This window comes from Schistocerca piceifrons, chromosome 1, assembly GCF_021461385.2.
Source record: "Schistocerca piceifrons isolate TAMUIC-IGC-003096 chromosome 1, iqSchPice1.1, whole genome shotgun sequence".
NCBI lineage: Eukaryota > Metazoa > Arthropoda > Insecta > Orthoptera > Acrididae > Schistocerca > Schistocerca piceifrons.
The window spans coordinates 1118924309-1118944609 of record NC_060138.1 but is presented as its reverse complement, the minus strand read 5'-3'; the positions used below and the strand labels follow the sequence as shown (position 1 = coordinate 1118944609).

General features: G+C 43.0%; 1 protein-coding gene across 1 annotated transcript in view; it reads left to right on the top strand.

Annotated features, from left to right (window-relative positions):
• LOC124777581 (forkhead box protein O-like) overlaps positions 1-20301 on the top strand; it is a 668269-nt gene that overhangs the window by 522845 nt on the left and 125123 nt on the right. Inside the window, exon 2 of the mRNA XM_047253040.1 lies at positions 18033-18215. Within this exon, the coding sequence (XP_047108996.1) occupies positions 18033-18215 (183 nt within the window). The remainder of the gene's footprint in view (positions 1-18032; positions 18216-20301) is intronic.

Here is a 20301-nt window from a genome sequence, read left to right as displayed (position 1 = left end):
CGGCTTAAACCGTCCCCTACTGACATACAGTGTCCACGGATTCATGTGGTTTTCTCCATACCCGTACACATCCATCCGCTCGATACAATTTGAAACGAGACTCGTCCGACGAGGCAACATTTTTCCAGTCATCAACAGTCCAATGTCGGTGTCGACGGGCCCAGGCGAGGCGTAAAGATTTGTGTGATGCACTCATCAAGGGTACACGAGTGGGCGTGGGCTGTTTCCGTGAACGGTTCGCACTCTGATACTTGTTGATGGCCCAGCATTGAAATCTGCAACAGTTTGCGGAGGGGTTGCACTTCTGTCACGCTGAACGATTCTCTTCAGTCGTCGTTGGTCCCGTTCTTGCAGGATCTTATTCCGGCCTCAGTGATGTCGGGATTTGATGTTCTACCGGATTCCCGATATTCACAGTACACTCGTGAAATGATCGTACGGGAAAATCCCCACTTCATCGCTACCTCGGAGATGCTGTGTCCCATCGCTCGTGCGCCGACTATAACACCACCTTTAGACTCAAATGTTGATAAACTGCCGTTGTAGCAGCAATAAACGATCTAACAACTGTGCCAGACACTTGTTTCCGTATATATGCCGACCGCAACGCCGTATCCTGCCTGTTTACATATGTCTGTATTTGAATAACCTTATAACAGTTTCTTTGGCACTTCAGTGCATGTCTCCATATATTCGTCTTAATAAATCGAGCAAAGACAGTTGTTACTACATGCCAGATGGTACATCGTACCAATATCACTGTCTTCCTGTCTTTAACCGTTCGCGTAAAGCGCGCGGGAGCATCTGCCTATTTTTGGAGGATGCCCATACTGACACATAATCTCTGTCCATGTTGTTCTCATGTTTTTTGCCTTAAATAAACAACGGCAGCAGCAGATTTCTCGCTCAGTGTTTCTCGAATACCAGGTCCCTAAATGTACTCAAAAGCTTTAGAGAGGACACCATAGCATATCTTCTAAATATTCCTATTTAAGTTCCTTGACCATCTTCATTAAGCTTTCGTCCGAGCTAGAGCTAACTTATTACAGTTTTAGAAGCGCATCTATGAATTAGTTGTGTTTCTCCTACCTCGACGCTTAGACGACAACTCAAAAATCCGCATCCAGGCTGTAGAAGCGCTCTCAGGTTTCCGTCACAGATGCACCGCACCCTCCCAGCATCCTTTGGTCGGCATTGCCAAACTCTGAAGTCAGGTGTTTGTTCCATTTCTTATCGCGTTTTAGTACTACCATTAAATATCAAAACGGCGTGAGAGCGTCCAGTAGTTCGTTGTTGATCTCGTAAGCGGATAGTTGTTACCTGCGGTATCTAGCGTTATTTCGCATGGAGAGAGAGCTAATATTCATTACATCTAATGAAAATTCGGACCAACTCGTTTAGCATTTCCTCTTTTTTACATTTGTGTTTTTTATTGTAAGGAAAAATTGTCGTCTTTGTCAGATTACCTTCAGTTAGTGCAAATGCAATTTCGACCGTAATGTCATTTGACACCCGATTTCGTGACTTTGCACATGTGACAAAATCCTCTGGCATACATAAACTTTCCATGTCATCATCAGATTGATTCAAAGCTGTACAATCCAGCAACATTTCCACACCATCGCCTGAAATTTCTGTAAACCAGCTTATCCCAGCAGTGGACAAAAATTTATTATTATTATTATTATTATTATTATTTCTCCTCGGATGGATCAATTAAGGGCCAATTTCTATTTCTTATTCGTTGTTGTTTTCCTTTCATCCAGTTTGTTTCATCTTTTCACTATGTTCCCCTTCCTGTCTTCTGACAAGCAAAGACCAGTTTCTTTCACTCTCTTACCTTGTTCTCCTTCCAAATGCACTACATTTTCTTTAAGCGCTTCTCCATCAGTTGTTTCTTCAGGTGTCATATTATTTTTCTAAGCCCTTTTTTATTTCGTGGATCGAAATTTGTATTGACTTTTCATCCGACAAAAATTTGAAGATCTCTTTCGATTTGAATGTCCAAAAAATACCAGTTTTCTTTTTCTCATAACTTCTGATACGTTTTATTGTGTTTCGGTGAATTTCATCGTTACCTTCCAGCTTTCCGTAGGTTTTCGTCGCCCAGTATTTTCCTAATGATTCGCCTTTCTAGTACTTCTAATTTATCTAAACTGTAGTTTGTTATACATTCGCTTGCCTGTAGATATTCTACCTTAACTACTGTATTTAATTCCTTATTTTTGCATTTTCAGGCAGGCATTTTTAATGTAAAGGATTTACTTATAGATAATCATAATTACTATTCTTTCTATCATTTTCCAATTATCTGAAATATTTCCTGTGCTGCACATCTTCAACGTATTTAAAAATCTGCATAATGAAGCTGCGTTATTTATCTACAGTCAGATTCAGTTCACGAATGGAATTACATGAGGTTAGAGGAAGGTTCCTCGGTGTAAAGAAGTAGTTATGACCAGTTGCTGCGTCTATCACAGATACATGCGTCCATTGTGTTTCTTAATTAACTATCTGAGATGAAGCCACTGGTCATTGGACGAGTCACTTCACAGTATACAGGGCTTACGTCATCTACTACAGGTGTGGGTGGTGTCAGTTGGTTTGCCCATCTTAAAGTGCATGAAATATTGCCAGGTTCAATTTCATTTCTCCTACCCTGTACTTCACAGAGGTCTGACTGGAAAAAGATATGCAAGATGCACGCTCTAGTATATAATAACTATATTCAGAAAATAATTATTTAAATAAAGATAAATTTATAATATAACATGTTTTTAAATCGGATTAAAAAGTACAAAATAATTTATCCTAGCCCCATACAAATTCCTAAGCCCATAAAGAGAGTTAAGAAAACTTGTGTTTGTTAATTTTTAGTAGTTACGGAAACCTTGCGAGAAATGAATACTCGAACATAAATTCAGTTGCTAGCCAAGTCTGCAAGTTGCATTATTGTATTTGACCACTAACAGCACCTGTGAAATGTCCTCAATACGTTGCAAGAATCAGTCGTGGTCAGAACAGTGTTCTGTGCAAATGTGTGTGCATTATGTCAGAGCTCAGGGCATTACAATGTGGGCAAATTGTTCTTCCTCGTATGGTGGGTGCTTCGTCATCAAGGTAGTCGACGTATTTGGTGTTTGAAGATACACGATATCGAAGATTTATATTGCATACGGGAAAAACGGAGAACGTCATCCGCAACTCACAACGCGGACGAAAGTATGTGTTGAGCCATCGTGATGGACTCTCTCTGAAAGGGTCTGTGACGAAAAGTAATAGGGCGACAGATATAAAAGTCACTGCAGTGCTAAATGGCGCACTTGGGAACCCTGTCAGCACCAAAACAATATGCAGGGACCTTCACACCCAGGGCATTAAAGAGCAAACTGGAACTTCAAAACCAATCATTAGTGATGCAAATGCCCGTAACAGGAAAACGTATTACCGAAGCCATAAAATCTGGACTGTGGAGCAATGGAAGACAGTCATTTGGTCGGACGAGTCTTGTTTCACACTGTTGCCAACTTCTGGCCGATTTTACGTTGGAAGAATGAAACACGGTGGGCTTTCGGTGGTGATTTGGTCAGCCATATCGTACTACCCATGAACCATATGGTTACTGTGCAAGGTCGAGTTACTGCCAAGGGTTATATGTCAATTTTGTCTGATCTGGTCCTTTCCATGGTACAGTGTTTGTTACCCAATGGTGATGCCGTGTTCCAAGACGATAGAGTCCCTCTTGACATAGCTCACATCGTCCAGCACGGGTTTTGTGAGCATGAGGATGAACCGAAATATTTATTTATATTCAAACAACTATTTTCTGCTTTTTAGTCTTGTAGGTGAATGAAATTTCTCAATGGTAAACATTTTCACGAGATTTTTTTAATATAAATTATTATTTAGAGGCCTATAAATATACTAGCTTATTATCGGAGGCTTTGTCCATGTATGCATATGTCACAACCACAGTGTTCTGAAATTCCCATTACAAACGTCTTGGAATGTTAGAGGTGAGTAACTACATATTATTTTGAATAGGAACCCAGGTCCGGAAACGTACCGTTTCCTTTCTACGACTGTTTCAGTTCAGACGTTTAACTTATCCACATCTGCTGAGGGAAAGAGAAAAGTCTCAAGAATTGTTTATCCTGTTATGTAGTAGGGTATACATCAGGATTTGTAGTACGTCAGATGGTCACCTAATGTTACATAACGTCTGTCTTGCTACGACACTGCTAAACTCATAATGTTTTAGTGTTAGTACAAAAAAATCTACTTAAGTGATAAATGGAGTTTCGTTGTGTTTACTTTCGAATTGTTACCTAATAATTGTACTGCATCGCACCTAATTCAGTTCCGCGAGCAGAAGTGGATCTGTTAAACATTTGAAGTGAAACCGTCGTAGAATGGAAATGGTACGTTTCCGGACATGGCTTCCTATTCAAAATATTATGTACTCACTCCCCTCTACAAGTCCTAGAAGTTTGTAACGGAAATTTCTAAACATCCTGTATACTGTCCTCTCTTTACTCAGCTGTGCCCACCCACTAATATACCGCCTGCAACACATTCCGATACTACCTGCCCAACATACTGGTCCTGCAGGGCAATCCAGATGTCAGACGTTACCAAACATTTTCACCCCCCATTCCCACCACCACTGAACAGACCAAGGAGATAGCGACTTCATACTTTGGTACCATATAGTTCTTATCTATGTTTAAAATTTCGAGTTGAAACGTTTATGTCTAAATTAAGGTGGGATGTTTATGCCTAACAAAGAACAGTTATATTAAGTGGTGTGCTGACTGCGTATCTCATTACGTGTATCTGTATATTTACCTGACCCTGTTTTAAAAAATTTGTCTACTAGCAAGAAAGCAATACCAGTAAACCCAAACTAATTAAAACCTGTGCACGATAATGACAAATGAGAGGTAAGTACATTCAGATCTACTCGATATTACTACAGCTCTGTAAATCTGAATAAGTACAACAGTGGTCCCTGTGCATGCGTGAAATAAATTTCATACCTCGTAAAGGTGTCGCCTTGGATAACGTTGATCTGCTCTCAGCACTACTAAATTAACTGCAATTGCAAAATCCAAAATGCAAGATATTTGACTGAGACACATTTAGAATTTGTTTCAATAAAAACGACTTAGAATAGGGAGGCTGAACGTGACTGAGGAGAATGACTGTAATATCTTGCTTGAAAATCGTACTACATTGTGAAACTGACTTGCAATTGTTAAGCCATATCATAAAAATTAGATTTACATAAACAAATGATCTCCACAAAAAATACAGTAAAAAACTTGGGATTACATACAGAGCTGGTCTCATTCAAATTCGTTCTACAGCAAAAGCGCATAGATACATGAATATTGATTACCTTATTGTAGATCGATGTAACAATGCGTAGAAAGATTTTTCATCAAAATTTCGTGCTAATATTTGTTGCATTTTCTCAATTAATTTTACTTCAAGTCTTATTACTCGCATAAATCATTAACACGCAACACTGAAATTATTACACTGAATATTTGATCCTATGCGAGTGCCCACTGCGGAGCATCGCAACAGACACTGTCAGCCTCTGGCGCGCTACTGCCTACTATTACTGAGCAACAACTAGCTACTACTCTTTGTTACACGCACTTTGCGTCAGCGACAGCTGCCTCGCAGCGTTCTTTCACATGTACATCTTCGTAATCGATATACCGCTTATACTCTTGGATAATACATTAAAATTCACAATTTTCATCATATGTACCTATTGCAGAGTGTCTAGCTCATCTCGCAGTTAGCATAAAATCAATCCTGAAGAGGCAGGCACGCAGTAAAACGACCTAATAAAAAAGTATTAGAAAGGGCCCCTGTTGAGAACTGTTGCAAAAACGGACCGTGTCGCAGAGATTTTCATTTTAGATTTATGCCGTGATTTTTGAAAATGTTTGAAGGCCAGTGGACAGCAGGTAGACAAATGACCTTCCACGATGAATTCCAAGAGATAAGGAGAGACAGAGACAACGACAAAATTGAAGTTGGATGCGTCACATTAGAAAACTCGGTGGAGCACCGTGGGTGCTTGTGGCTGAGGGTCAGTGCACGTCGGATGGGTTGTTATGACGATGCTGTGATGATGGTGGCGGGTGTTTATAGGACTGTAGAGAAGTAGGCCTCGCTCGGACAGTCGGTCAGAGGCTGCTAGCGGGGGCTCTTTCGGCTTCCATTGTCTTCCTGCGGCGCTCACAGGGCTGCAAACTTTTATGCCGGCCGCTACGGCGTCCGCTCCCTCTGTATATCACCCTTCCCCCCAGACCCCACTGTTTCTAGCCGCCACCGCCGGCCGTTTTTATGTGGGAGCCGGATTTGAATCTTCAAAGATTTCTCGATTGGGCACCATTTCCGCGTCGGCGGCGCCGGCCCGGCTGCGCGAGTAGTGCGTCTGCCCGCCGCCGCGGCGCCACCGTCTCCGCTTTGTGGACTCTGACCCACCGCCCCACACTTGCTCTGCTTCTCGTCATACGTGATCGAGGGTAGGCGTGGCAGCGCCAGGCACAAGTACTAGGACCTACGTGTCAGCAGTCGCACTTTTAAATACTGCCGCTTCTTCGTATCTCAATGCTCCTACCCTTACTTCTCAGATTTACCTGTTAACAGCAAAGAATTACAATAAGCCAGTGCTTACGTAATACAGGGTGGGTCAAAAAGGACTTTACAACTTTGGAATGATACAGAAATTTATTGAGATAACGTATTGTTTGGAACAGTGTCTGCTGTTTCATGATTTGGTAATGATTGTTGTTTGACTTAGTGGCACGGGGGGGGGGGGGGGGGGGAGAGAGAAGGTTAATGCTACAACCGTTTCAATTTGTTGTTCTTGCTACTAACAATGACCTCATATCAGACAACAATTAAACGTCCTTTAATTTTATTTTAACAAGATCTATCTCAATGCTCCTACCCTTACTTCTCAGATTTACCTGTTAACAGCAAAGAATTACAATAAGCCAGTGCTTACGTAATACAGGGTGGGTCAAAAAGGACTTTACAACTTTGGAATGATACAGAAATTTATTGAGATAACGTACAGAACAGTTAGATGTTTCATTACGTAGCAGACAACCTCAAGTTTCATTCACCTAGTGAGTCAGTACCCCATTTCGCCACCAGGATCGCCGGCGTAGTGCACAGTTAAAATTACTACTTTCGCTGCTGCGGAGCGTCTCAATGTGTGTTTTGGTTACATGAAACAATTTCTGCAACGACTGTTAGGTGTAAATTTCGCACCGAATACGCAAAAGAACCTCCAAGTAAACCTACAATATGCTTTTGGCACAAGAACTTTGCTGAGACGGGTTGTTCACTGCGACATGGTAAATCACCAGGTAGCCCGCTTCTGGATTTGCTTGAAAACTTAATAATTCCCCAGATAGATGAAACTGACCGAGATGGGACGGTTTACTACAAGCAAGACGGTGCACTACCTCATTTTCTCACTGAAGTTAGAGGTTCCCTCGACAGTCACTTCCCAGGTCGGTGGATTGTCCGCGATGTGTCAATCGTATGACCACCTCGTTCCCCAGACTTGACACCACTGGTTTCCTTTCTTTCGGGTTTCATTACAGACCGTGTGTCTGTTCCTTCCCTACCAAACAATGAAGCCGACCTGAAAAACTGAATCTGCGTAGCTGTTGCACAAGTTACGCCCGATTTTCTGCAACGAGTGTGGAAGAAATTGATTACTGGCGGGGAGTATGCCGCATCACAAATGATAGTCCATCGAACCAAAATCACACTTTACGCTTCCATGTGAAACCTGAGGTTATTTGCTACAATATGACACATCTACCGATTCTGTAATTTTTCTCAGCAAATGTCTATATCATACCAAAGTTGTAAAATCCTTTTTTACCCACCTTGTTCAGTTTCATTACTGGATGATAATCTGTTTACAATTTACTCGACCTCTTCGAAGCGTGGGATTAGTTACTGCATTTATATGGACATTAATGTTTAAATCTCTGTATACTGCAAACAGAACATCATGACTGGACTATGGGCAAAGGAGACAATGTGCTTGTTAATAGTGGTAACATAACCATTGTACGCGAATCCATTTTCGTAAAGAAATGTGATTTGTGAGTCAGATCCCGACCGACAATTTCCCTTGGGTAGCGCTGCGTTCGCAAATCACGGTGAGCGGGGTGGTCTGAACTATGCATCAGCTCGTCTATGAGAGTGTGTATCGTGCTTAAAGAGCAGAGGGTCTTCAGTGATGGTACAACAGCAGCGGCGATGATTTGGTTCTCGTTCCACAGTAGCGTAACTGTTGAATAACTGAAGGCAATAGCAGTACTGTCGATTATTATTTTGCTATTATTCTGTTAATAAACTGGAGAGCCAAAGAAACTGGTACACCTGCCTAATATTGTGTAAAGGCCTCCGAGCACACGGAAGTGCCGCAACACGACGTGACGTGGACACGACTAATGTGTGAAGTAGTGCTGGAGGGAGTTGACACCATAAATCCTGCAGGGCTGCCCATAAAGCAATAAGAGAACGAGGAGATGGAGATCTCCTCTCAACAGCACATTGCAAGGCATCCCAGATGTGCTCCATAATGTTCATGTCTGGGGAGTTTGGTGGCCAGCGGAAGTATTTACACTCAGAATAGTGTTCCTGGAGCCACTCTGTAGCAATTCTGGACGTGTCGGGTGTCGCATAGTCCTCCTGGAATTTCCCAATTGACATGAATGGATGCAAGTGATCAGACAGGATGCTTACGTACGTGTCACCTGTCAGAGTCGTATCTAGAAGCATCAGGTATCCCATGTCACTCCAACTGCACACGCTCCACACCATTACAGAGCCTCCACCAGCTTGAACAGTCCCCTGCTGACAAGCAGGACCCATGGATTCATGAGGTTGTCTCCATACTCGTACACGTCCATCCGCTCGAAACAATTTAAAACGAGACTCGTCCGTCCAAGCAATGTGTTTCCAGGCATCAACAGGCAATTGTCAGTTTTGACGGGCCGAGGCGAGGCGTAAAGCTTCGCGTCGTGCAGTTATCAAGGGTACACAGGTGGGCTTTCGGCTTCGAAAGGCTATATTGTTGGTGTTCGTTGAATGGTTCGCAGGCTTACACTTGTTGAGTGCCCAGTATTGAAATCTGCAGCAATTTGCGGAAGGATTGCAGTTCCGTTACATTCGACGATTCCCTTCAGTCGTCGTTGGCCCCGTTCTTTCAGTATCTTTTTCGGGCCGCAGCGGTGTCGGAGATTCGATGTTTTACCGGATTCCTGATAGTCACGGTACACTCGTGTGGTACGGGAAAATCCTCATTTCATCGCTACCGCGGGGACGCTGTGTCTCGTCTCTAGTGCGCCGTATGTAACACCACGTTCAAACTGACGTACATCTTGATAACCTGCCATTGTAGCAGCAGTAACCGAGCTAAGAACTGCGCCAGGCACTTGTTGTCATACATAGGCGTTGATGACCACAGTGCCCTATTTTGCCTGTTTACATATATCTATAATATATGCATGCCTATAACATTTCGTTTGGCGCTTCAGTGTGTATGTTTTGCAGTATAATCAGTAGTAATATTACATCCATTAAATAAAATGACCGAAAACATTCAAGTTTAAATGCTCTTCAGAAGCGTTAAAGGCATCTAGTAGGGTAGAATTGAGCAGCCGCTGATTCTGTAGCAATTTGTTTAGAACTTGACCCTCTTCCTGCTAAAACAAGATTGACAAATGTCAGATAAGCAGTAAATTTACAATGAAGAGCGAATACTTTAAAACAATTGTATTTTGAGGCACTGTCATGTTCAAAACCAGTTAAAGCAACAGCAACAGGTATTGTTTTCGTCTTAAAGTGATGGTGTGTACCAGTCACATATCTTAAATCTTACAGGTTTACTTTAAGTGCATCAACTTTAATTTAAGTTCTTCTCTTAACGTAACCTGTTTGAACAGCGTCTAACAGAAATTAATCTGCTTACGGTAGAAAGGAGCTAAACAGTTTTCAAATAAATGTCTGTTGAGCGTGTAAGCTTTTTTTTTTTGTTTCTTATATACGCATTTTGCCTGTGTTGTAGACCGGGTCCAGAGTGTCAAACAGCCTAAAATTCGCAATCGACCTGGCCGATGTACCAAAACAAAAAGATTGACGAAAAATCTACGCGTCCTGCCACCTGACTTATTTTTCTAAGTATCTTTTTCGAATGCTGGGTAGTCCCTCTTGGATGTCCACTCCGACATTCGTGCCCCCTCCTTGTCCAGTCACATTTTTTTTCTCTGACACTAGTGATAACTTCATTTACTAGACGAGAAACCTTTACGTTCCTCACTTTCTTAAAAATCACCTGAACTGTGCCTCCATACACACTAAGTGATCAAAGGCATCCGGACACCTGGCTGAAAATGACTGACAAGTTTGTGGCGCCCTCCATCGGTAATGGTCGAATTCAGTATGGTGTTGGCTCACCCTTAGCCTTGATGACAGCTTCCGCTCTCACAGGCATCCGTTCAGTCAGGTGCTGGAAGATTTCTTGGGGAATATCAGCCGATTCTTCGCGGAGTGCTGCTCTGAGGAGAGGTATCAATGTCGGTCGGTGAGGCCTGGCACGAAGTCGGCGTTCCAAAACATCCCAAAGGTGTTCTATAGGATTCTGGTCAGGACTCCGTGCAGGCCAGCCCATTTCAGGGAGGTTGTCGTCGTGTAACCACTCCGCCACAGGCCGTTCACTATGAACAGGTGCTCGACCGTTTTCAAAGATACGATCGTCATCCCCAAATTGCTATTCAACAGTGGGAAGCAAGAAGGTGCTTAAAACATCAATGCAGGCCTGTGCTGTGATAGTGCCACGCAAAACAAGGGGTGCAAGCCCCCTCCATGAAAAACACGACCATACCATATCACCACCGCCTCCGAATTTTACTGTTGGCACTACACACGCTGGCAGATGACGTTCACCGGGCGTTCGCCATACCCACACCCTGCCATCGGATCGCTACATTGTGTACCGTAATTCGTAACTCCACATAACGTTTTTCCAATGTTCAATCGTCCAATGTTTACGCTTCTTACACCTAGCGAGGCGTGGTTTGGCATTTACTGAATGAACATTTGATTTAACGTGCGTGCAGCGACAGCATCAGGTCAATACATGACTAACCAGACAGTTTTCAAATAATTATGAAAACAAATGACTGACTAAGAAAAATGTGACTCTGAGTAACATTACCCCACAGGCAATATGTTGAATCAGTTGTAACAATCAAATCAATGGCAAAACTACTGTTTCATCATTCAGAACCTCTCCACATGCTAGTAAAAATCAATAAACCGTTTGTCGTTTCATTATTAATACACAGCATGACAGATATACCCTACGCTCTATCAGTATTCAATTTTTTTTAATCTTTTTGAGTGACTCTTGTGTCAGGACACGTCCTTTAATTACTGCGTAGCAAATAAAGCGACGAAGTGTTAGATTATAGAGGTCCCAACACTAACGCAAAGCGCTAAAGTTTTGTTGTTGTTGTACAGCTGGCGTTGCTTAACCAAATTCATGGTGTGACCCACACGATAGGCTACAGTTCGCATCACAAACTATTATTTCACTGTCCTCGAAAACGAATATTGTATGACTTAGTCATCAAAGATTTGCGAAGATGTTTCACAGGTCTGAGGCCTTACGAGACGCCGTACAGTATTACCGACCGAAGGACATTCTCGTCCTTCACTGTCAGCCCACACCGCTCCACGCAACAAAATTCTTCTGAGCTGCTCTTAATATTATCTCTGGCAGCTACTTCGCAGCCTCTAGTGCCGCAAATGAAAGTACCCAGTCCTCCGGTCGCCCGTGCACTGTGTCTGCCGAAGGGCCATCCGAGTATAACCAAGAGCTGTCTCAGAGGAGGAAATAAATTATAAGGTACAACACGGCTGAAGTGTCTTTGGATCTCCACTAATTAGCGAATTTTTTTCCAGCGATTCCAGAGGTCACCTTCCTTGTGCGTAAGAAAATCGTATTGTACTTGACTTTTAATTAAGGTTCAGTTTCTTAATAGCTCCGAAAGAACAATGGGGAATTTCTACAGTGTACATTGCATTAATGCAAAGCCACGACGCCCGTGAGTGTTCCGTTAAGGTCATTAAAAGATTTTTTCTTCATTCTAAGTTTACCTTGACTTCAAGCTTATAACCTTTTTCAGATATAAAGCAACTCAATGTAGTTGTTGGTGCGTTTGTTACGTTAATTTTCTACACCCGGTGAATGGGCGTTTCTCAGAAACTGCGTATCTTTCGAAGGCGAATCCTGTGCGTCCGCATTCCACTCTACCCTGAAAGTGTGTGTTCAGATTAAGGAAATGTTCCCTGCCATAAGTGGAACTTCTTCGCCATCCTCAATCGACACATGACTTCCTTTCAGTTTTCACTTAATTTGGATCTGGAGTTTTGTAAATAGTAGGGTGCATTCTGGGTTCCGTATGTGTTGATGTCTCTTCTCTACAATTACATCTACATCTATACTACGCAAGCCACTTCATGGTGTGTGGCGGAGGGTAGTTCGTGTACCACTGTCACCCCCCACCCTTTTTTTTTTTTTTTTTTTTTTTTTTTTTTTTTTTTTTTTTTTTTTTTTGCAGTTCCAGTCGCGAATCGTCAGCGGGAAGAAAGATCGACAGTAAGGCTCCGTATGAACTCGAATATCTCTAATTTTACCTTCCTTGTATTTTCTCGAGATGTACGTAGAAGAAAGCATTGCGTTGGTTGGCTCTTCTAAGAGCGTATGGTCTCGGAATTTTGCAGTAAACCGTATTGTGACGCTGAACGTCCCTATTGAGCACATGCCACTGGAGTTAGCTGAGTGTGTCCGCTACGCTTTCGCGCTTACTAAATGAACCTGAAACGAAACAGGCTGCTCTACATAGTATCTTCTCTATTTCCCTTATCAGTCCTATCGCGTACTGGTCCCAGACCGACGAGTAGTATTCAGGTACTGGTCGTACGAATGTTTTGTAAGCTACTTCCTTTGTGGGTGGGCTACAATTCCTGAGGATTCCTACAATGAATTTATATCCGGCATCTGTCTTACGTCTTACCTGCGATTAGTCTTTTGTGATCAATCCACTTTAAATCTCTCGATTCGCATTCTCCAAGCTATGTATTTAATGGATGTGACTGCTTCCAAACATTATCATGTAATCGTGTGGTAATGGGTTCTTCAGCGTATTCATACCCAATAAGTTACATTTCGCATTTCCTGCACTAAGACTCGATGCCCTGCCGGCGTTTCTCCGTTTCGCTACAATTTTATAGCGTCGAGACGTCTCTGTATACAACAGTATCATTCGCGAAAAATCTCGTGGTACTAGCGAAGTTATCCAATTGGTCATTTATAAATATTCACAAAAGTAATGGTCCTGTAACACTCCTTTGGGGGACTCCCGAAGATAAGCTAAGGCGTAACAAAACAACTGAACGAGCTGGAATACTTTCCTCCTGACGATACCTGTAATATCAAGCTGCTGAGTCCGTGGCATTCGGAAGGACAAAAATACAGCTTCATGTCCATTCATTATGACATACATTTAATATGTATTCCTCTTTTAAAGCGATTAGTAATGATAGAACTGTTAATTTTCTTTTCTTCTTCGAGAAGTCAGTTGTTTGATGCGTGTGGCTATCAGGAACGGAATCTATACGGCTTGAACTTGACCTGCAGGTAACGATCCCATCTCACTGCTGTAGTTTCGACCACATTGTCGTGTGCAGAGAGAACCTCGTACGTGGAGGGTGTTTAATCAAACCGTATTCTGAGCTCAAACATAATGAGGTATCTCGAACAGAAAGACCTCCTCCTTGCCAACCAGCATGGATTCCGAAAATATCGATCGTGTGAAACTCAACTCGCACTTTTCTCGCGTGATATACTGAAAGCTTTGGATCAAGGCAGGCAGGCTGATGCGGCATTTCTTTATTTCCTAAAAGCATTTGACTCGGTACCACACCTACGCTTATTGACGGAAGTATAATCATATGAGATATAAAGTGAAATTTGTGACTCGGTTGAGGAATTTTTGGTAGGGAGGGCGCAACTTGTTATCTTGGATGGAAGTCATCGTCAGGTGTAGACGTACGTTCGGGTGTGCCCCAGGGATTGTGTTGGGACCCTTGCTGATCATGTCGGATATCAATGACCTTTCAGACAATATTAATAGTAACCTCAGACATTTTACAGATGATGGAGTTATCTATGATGAAATACTGTCTGAAAGAAGCTGCATAAATATTCAGTCAGATATTGAAAAGATTTCAAAGTGTCGAAGAGATGGCAACTTGCTTTAAATATTCGAAAATGTAAGTCTGTGCGCTTCATAAAACGAAAAAAATTAGTATCCTATGACTATAAAATTAGTGAGTCATTGTTGGAATCGGTCGCTCAATACGTGGGTGTAACAATTTGTAGCGATATGACATGTAATGATCAGATACGCCCACTCGTGTGTAAAGCAAGTGGCAGACTTCGGTTTATTGATAGAATACTGGGAAAGTGCAATTAATTTACAAAAAATGGTTCAAATGGCTCTGAGCACTATGGGACTCAACTTCTGAGGTCATTAGTCCCCTAGAACTTAGAACTAGTTAAACCTAACTAACCTAAAGACATCACACACATCCATGCCCGAGGCAGGATTCGAACCTGCGACCGTAGCGGTCTCGCAGTTCCAGACTGCAGCGCCTAGAACCGCACGGCCACTTCGGCCGGCTATTTACAAAGAAGACTGCTTAAAAGTAACTCGTGCGTCCGGTTCTAGAACAGTGCTCAAATGTGTGGGACTCGTACCAAATAGGACTAATAGGAGATATTCAACATATACAGAGAAGAGCAGTCACAGGTTTATTTGATCCGTGGGAAAGTGTCACAGAAATTCTGAAGAAGCTGAACTGGCAGACTCTTGGAAATAAACTAAAAGCTATCCCGAGAAAGTCCAGTAACGAAGTTTCAAGAAGATGACTCTAGGAATGTACTACAACCTCTACGTATCGCTCACGTACGGATCTTGGGGATAAGATCAGAATAATTACAGCACGCGCAGAGGCTTTCAAACAATCATTTTCCCCGCACCCCATACGTGAATGGAATGGGAAGAAACCCTAATAACTGGTACAATGGGACGCGCCCTCTGCCACGCACTTCACGGTGGCTTTCAGAGTATAGATGTAGATGCAGAAACAGCGTGGATTCCGTGTCCATTGACAAAGAATACGAGACTTTAGCTGGCGTTAGTCCTAACATTCTACTGGATGACTGTTTCGTAGAGCCAGAGATAAAGCGTATTAGACGTGAGAAAGTGTTAGACCAAGCCAGGGAAATTCGAAAGCAAGAACAGGGTGACCCAGTTGTTAAGGCACTGTTAGCATTTGCCGGAGGAGTGTGCGTACATTTCAGCGCCGTCGTCATGGCTTACATCCTCCAGTGATTTCCAAAAAGTCTACAACCATAGCCGCTACCATGTTTAACTTACCTCTCTGTTGGCTGCAGTTCCTCCAGCCAAGAAAACAAAGGGTGTAATTGGGAATGAAAAGCATAGCACCGCTTGACACTTTCCAAACTCTCGTAAGGTATTTGATAAGTGGAATCTCCCTTGGCAGATAAATAACATCCTAAAACTAAGCGGGATTCAGACAACGCATTTTTGTGCTATGTATGCGTTCGCAACTTGCTGAGCTTGCAGACTCGTTTAGTAGTGTGTCGTAATTACAGCAGCGAGAAATATTGATCAGGCGCTGACGTCCCGCAACACGAACATCCTTAATATTTCAGAAACTGTTCATGGTATTGAAAGTACATTATCTTCAAGTGATGGAAAGCAAATGGGGAAGCATATTTCAATACTTAGCTCCTTTAAATACAGAAATACTGAAGCAACATTTCTGGACGACAGTGTATTTTTGGTAATACTATTCGATATGTAGAGATTAGAGCAGAACTCCGTCTTCAGGCCACAAGTGGCCCATCAGGACCATCCGACCGCCGTGTCATCCTCAGTGAGGATGCGGATAGGAGGGCGTGTGGTCAGCACACCGATCTCCCGGTCGTTATGATGGTTTTCTTTGACCGGAGCCGCTACTATTCGGTCGAGTTTTTGCCATATGTAGAGATTAGTGGTCCAATAATATGGTAGTTACTAATGTTTGCAATGAAACGTAACGAAAGTGGATGAGACTTTTGTTGTGTAAGAAGCCGTCACCTATCAGAGAGAATTATTTGTTAATTCTTTGATGATAAGAGTGAAGTTCAAAGAAAGGCCCGAAACGTACACAAAATTAAAAGATGAAATACTTCCTCTGCAATCTTGATCATTTCGAGCTCCACAGCTGACTGACAATAATATTGATCATTAAAGAGGACCACTACAGCTGTCCTGATACACGTTCATCGTGTAACGATCTGTTTTGTTTGTTAGAACATCACCAAGTTGTCGAGTTGTACCAGTGCCATGATTTAAGAGGTCTTGTTAACGTTACGTAAGACAAATAGACTCTTAAATCATGATATTCGGACAACTCGGCAACTTGAAGATGATCTGACGAAAGAAACCAATCGTGACAACAAATGTTTATTAACACAGCCGTGGTGGTTCTTATCATTAATACAAATTGCTGTGTAGATTCCTGGATATTTTGATAATCTGGGAGTGCTCCGTAGGCAGACCGCGAGGAAATAGCGATGCGGTGTCAGCCTTCCTTGGCTTTGATTTCTCACATGTTCCGGCTGTTACTGTCAAACCTTTTCACACTTCGACATACGTCACACCAGGTTACTTGTATTTTCAGGTGATATCGAGTGTCAAATAATACAGTAGAACGTCCTGTTGCTAGCAGTTGCTATAAATACAAACTCATCTCGCGCATAATGACTTGCTGTCGGCCTTTCATTTGCAATCTGTACAAAGAAATATTAGAGCTCTTTGATCTACAGGGTGACAATTATTGAGCTATATGGAAAAAACGTAAATTAGTTACCAACTACGGCGTTCACACACTTCATTCAACATGTAAATGTCACTCCAGATATTCGGATTCAGTTTACGACAAGTTCGATATGCCTGCCATCATTGGCGATGATTTGGCGCAGACTAATATTTACATTCTGTGTGACCCGCTGAAGTATCGGAGCATCGCTAATGTCGATGACCTCCTGAATGGCTGTTTTCAGCTCAGCAATGGTTTTGTAGTTATTGCCGCACACCCTTTTCTTAATATAGTCCGACGAAAAGGAGTCGCATATGTTCAGATCCAGAGAATATGGCGGCCAATCAAGGCCCATGCCAGTGGCCTCTGGGTACGCCAACGCCAGTATGCAGTCTCCAAAGTGTTCCTCCAGGACCTCACTCTCCTGCTTTGACGGGGTCGCGCTCTGTCTTGCATGAACCACATCTTGTCGAAATCAGATTCACATTCGATAATGAGGATGTAATCATCTTTCAGAACCTTCACGTACCGTTCGGCAGTTAGCGTGCCATCAAGGAATATCGTACCGTTTATTCCGTGACTGGACATTGCACATGATACGGTCACCCGTTGAGAGTGAAGAGATTTCTCGATCGCGAAATAAGCGTTCTCAGTCCCCCAAATGCGCCAACTTTGCTTATTGATGAACTATCCAAATGGAAGGGTACTTCGTCGCTAAACCAAACCATACTAATTCCCATCACGCCCCACAGCCTAACACATACCATTCAGAAGTTATGACGATTTTATTTCATGTAGTTCACTAATTGTCACCCTGTACATTAATATCTTGTCTATTCCAGTGCGACACACAAGTCTTGCCTATTGTTTAACGCGTCGCACAACTGTAACCTGCCGTTAAATACAATGAACATTTGCCATATGACGTTAAACAGTGAGTGATGGTACACAATTTCCTCGCTCTGCTTGTGTGCGCGTGTTGTTTCGTATACTGAGTGTTGTTTTCTGTCTGCCCGCAGAACTCGATCCGGCACAACCTGTCGCTGCACAATCGGTTCATGCGCGTGCAGAACGAGGGCACCGGCAAGTCGAGCTGGTGGATGATCAACCCGGACGCGAAGCCCGGCAAGAGCGCGCGCCGACGCGCCACCTCCATGGAGACCTCCAAGTTCGAGAAGCGACGGGGCCGCGTCAAGAAGAAGGTGCGTGTCCCGCTGTTTCTGTCTGTCTGGCGCCGCTCGCAGTGCTAGAGGCGTGACTGATGGAGGCGCTCAGGATCGCAGGTGTTAACCACGAGCTCTTCACGCGGGAGGGACATTCGACTGTTAGAGAGACAAACTGATATAGAAATGAAACAGTGTGGAGGAGAAGTTTCGCACTTGCATCGCTTGAGCTTGGCTTCACTGGTATGAGCTGACAACAGCTGACGGATAAAAACTATTTTCAGAATGAAATTTTCACTCTGTAGCAGAGTGTGCCCTGCAGAGTGAAAATCTCATTCTGGAAACGTACCCCAGGCTGTGGCAAAGTCATGTCTCCTCATCATCCTTTCTTCCAGGAGTGTAAATTCTGGAAGTATCGCAGAAGAGTATCTGTGAAGTTTGGAAGGTAGGAGACGAGGTACTGGCAGAGTTGAAGCTGTGAGGACGGGTCGTGAGTCGTGCTCAGTTGGTAGAACACTCGCCCGCGAAAGGCAAAGGTGCCGAGTTCGTATCTCGATCTGGCACATAGTTTTAATCTACCAGGAAGTTTCAAAAATTGTTTTGTTTACAACCTCAATATTGCATCGACGATGGCGTATCTGATTGAAATTTCCACGTTACTTGAAAAACGCTCAGTGATCCTTTTTTATGCTTTCTGAAGATGAAAAACCGGCTAAAATCTCTTCTCGAATGATGGTACGCGAAAGTTGCATGAACTGCGGGAACTCTTATAACTGAGTAGAATACTTCAAAACCGTCGAACCTCAGTGAGAAACGTCCTGGCCGGCCAGTTGGTGTTCCAGCTCCTTCGCTTGAAACTCGTATTAACGCCATTATTCGTGAGAACCGACGCAATACAGTTGAACGTATTTCAAGAATAGCTGAGAGGTAAATGTTGGCACAGTTCGTAATGTCATCAGTAACAAGACGAAGTACAGAAAAAAAAGTGCAAGGTGCGGAGAGAGACTTAACGCGACACACAGAAAAAGAAGACTAAAAATGCAGAGGCTTCTTAGGATGCTATAAAAGGGAAGGTGACTCCTTCATAAACAAGACTTCAAGGTCTGATGAAACTTGGGTTCATCATTTTGAACCAGTGTCCAGAAGACGAAGCACGGAAAAGAAGCACACAAGCTCAGCTGTCCGAAAGAAATTCCGGACACAGAGTCAGTGGGATGAGTTATTTTAAGCGTCTTCTGGGGGGATGCACATTGTGTCTTCTTCCCTAAAAATTTGGAAGATCAGCGTACGTCAAACAGTGCCTACTACTCAGACATGCTGATGCGCAGAGTAAAGCCAGCAGTGAGAGAAAAACGTGGAGGATCTCAAAGAAAGGCGCGATGTTGCTGCATCAAGATGTTCGCTCTCCCACCGCCCAGCTGACCCAAGAAAACATTGACAAAATGATTTCGGAGACACTACCTGATCCTCCCTACAGCCCAGATTCGGCTCTTTCGGATTTTCATTTTTTCGGTCCACTAGAGGAGGCAGTACGTGGAAAAAAAATTCAGCAACAACCAAGAGGTCAAAGATCGTTGGAACATGCGTGATAATATTGGTCCAAAAATGGTTCTGAGCACTATGGGACTTAACATCTTAGGTCATCAGTCCCCTAGAACTTAGAACTACTTAAACCTAACTAACCTAAGGACACCACACACATCCATGCCCGAGGCAGGATTCGAACCTGCGACCGTAGCAGTCCCGCGGTTCCGGACTGCAGCGCCTAGATAATGTTGGTGGGGATTATGTTCAGAAGTAGTGAAAATCTCATTTTCTAAAAATACACGGTTATTTTCTATGCCAGTTTGTCTCTCTAATCACTGAATGTCCCTCGCACTGCGGACGGTTTCGGTGGTTCTAGACTTTCGAAGAGCTGTAAAATACAGCTTCCTGGCTACACCTTTCCAATTCAGTCACATGTGACCTGCTGTGTGATTGGATTGAAGATTTCCCAACAAACAGAACAAAGCTTGTGATTCTTAACGGACACAAGTCTTCAGTTGTAAAGCTTCCGGTTTACCCCAAGGGAGTGTTATAAGAGCGTTACTTTTCACAATATATACAAGACATCGGAAGCAACATG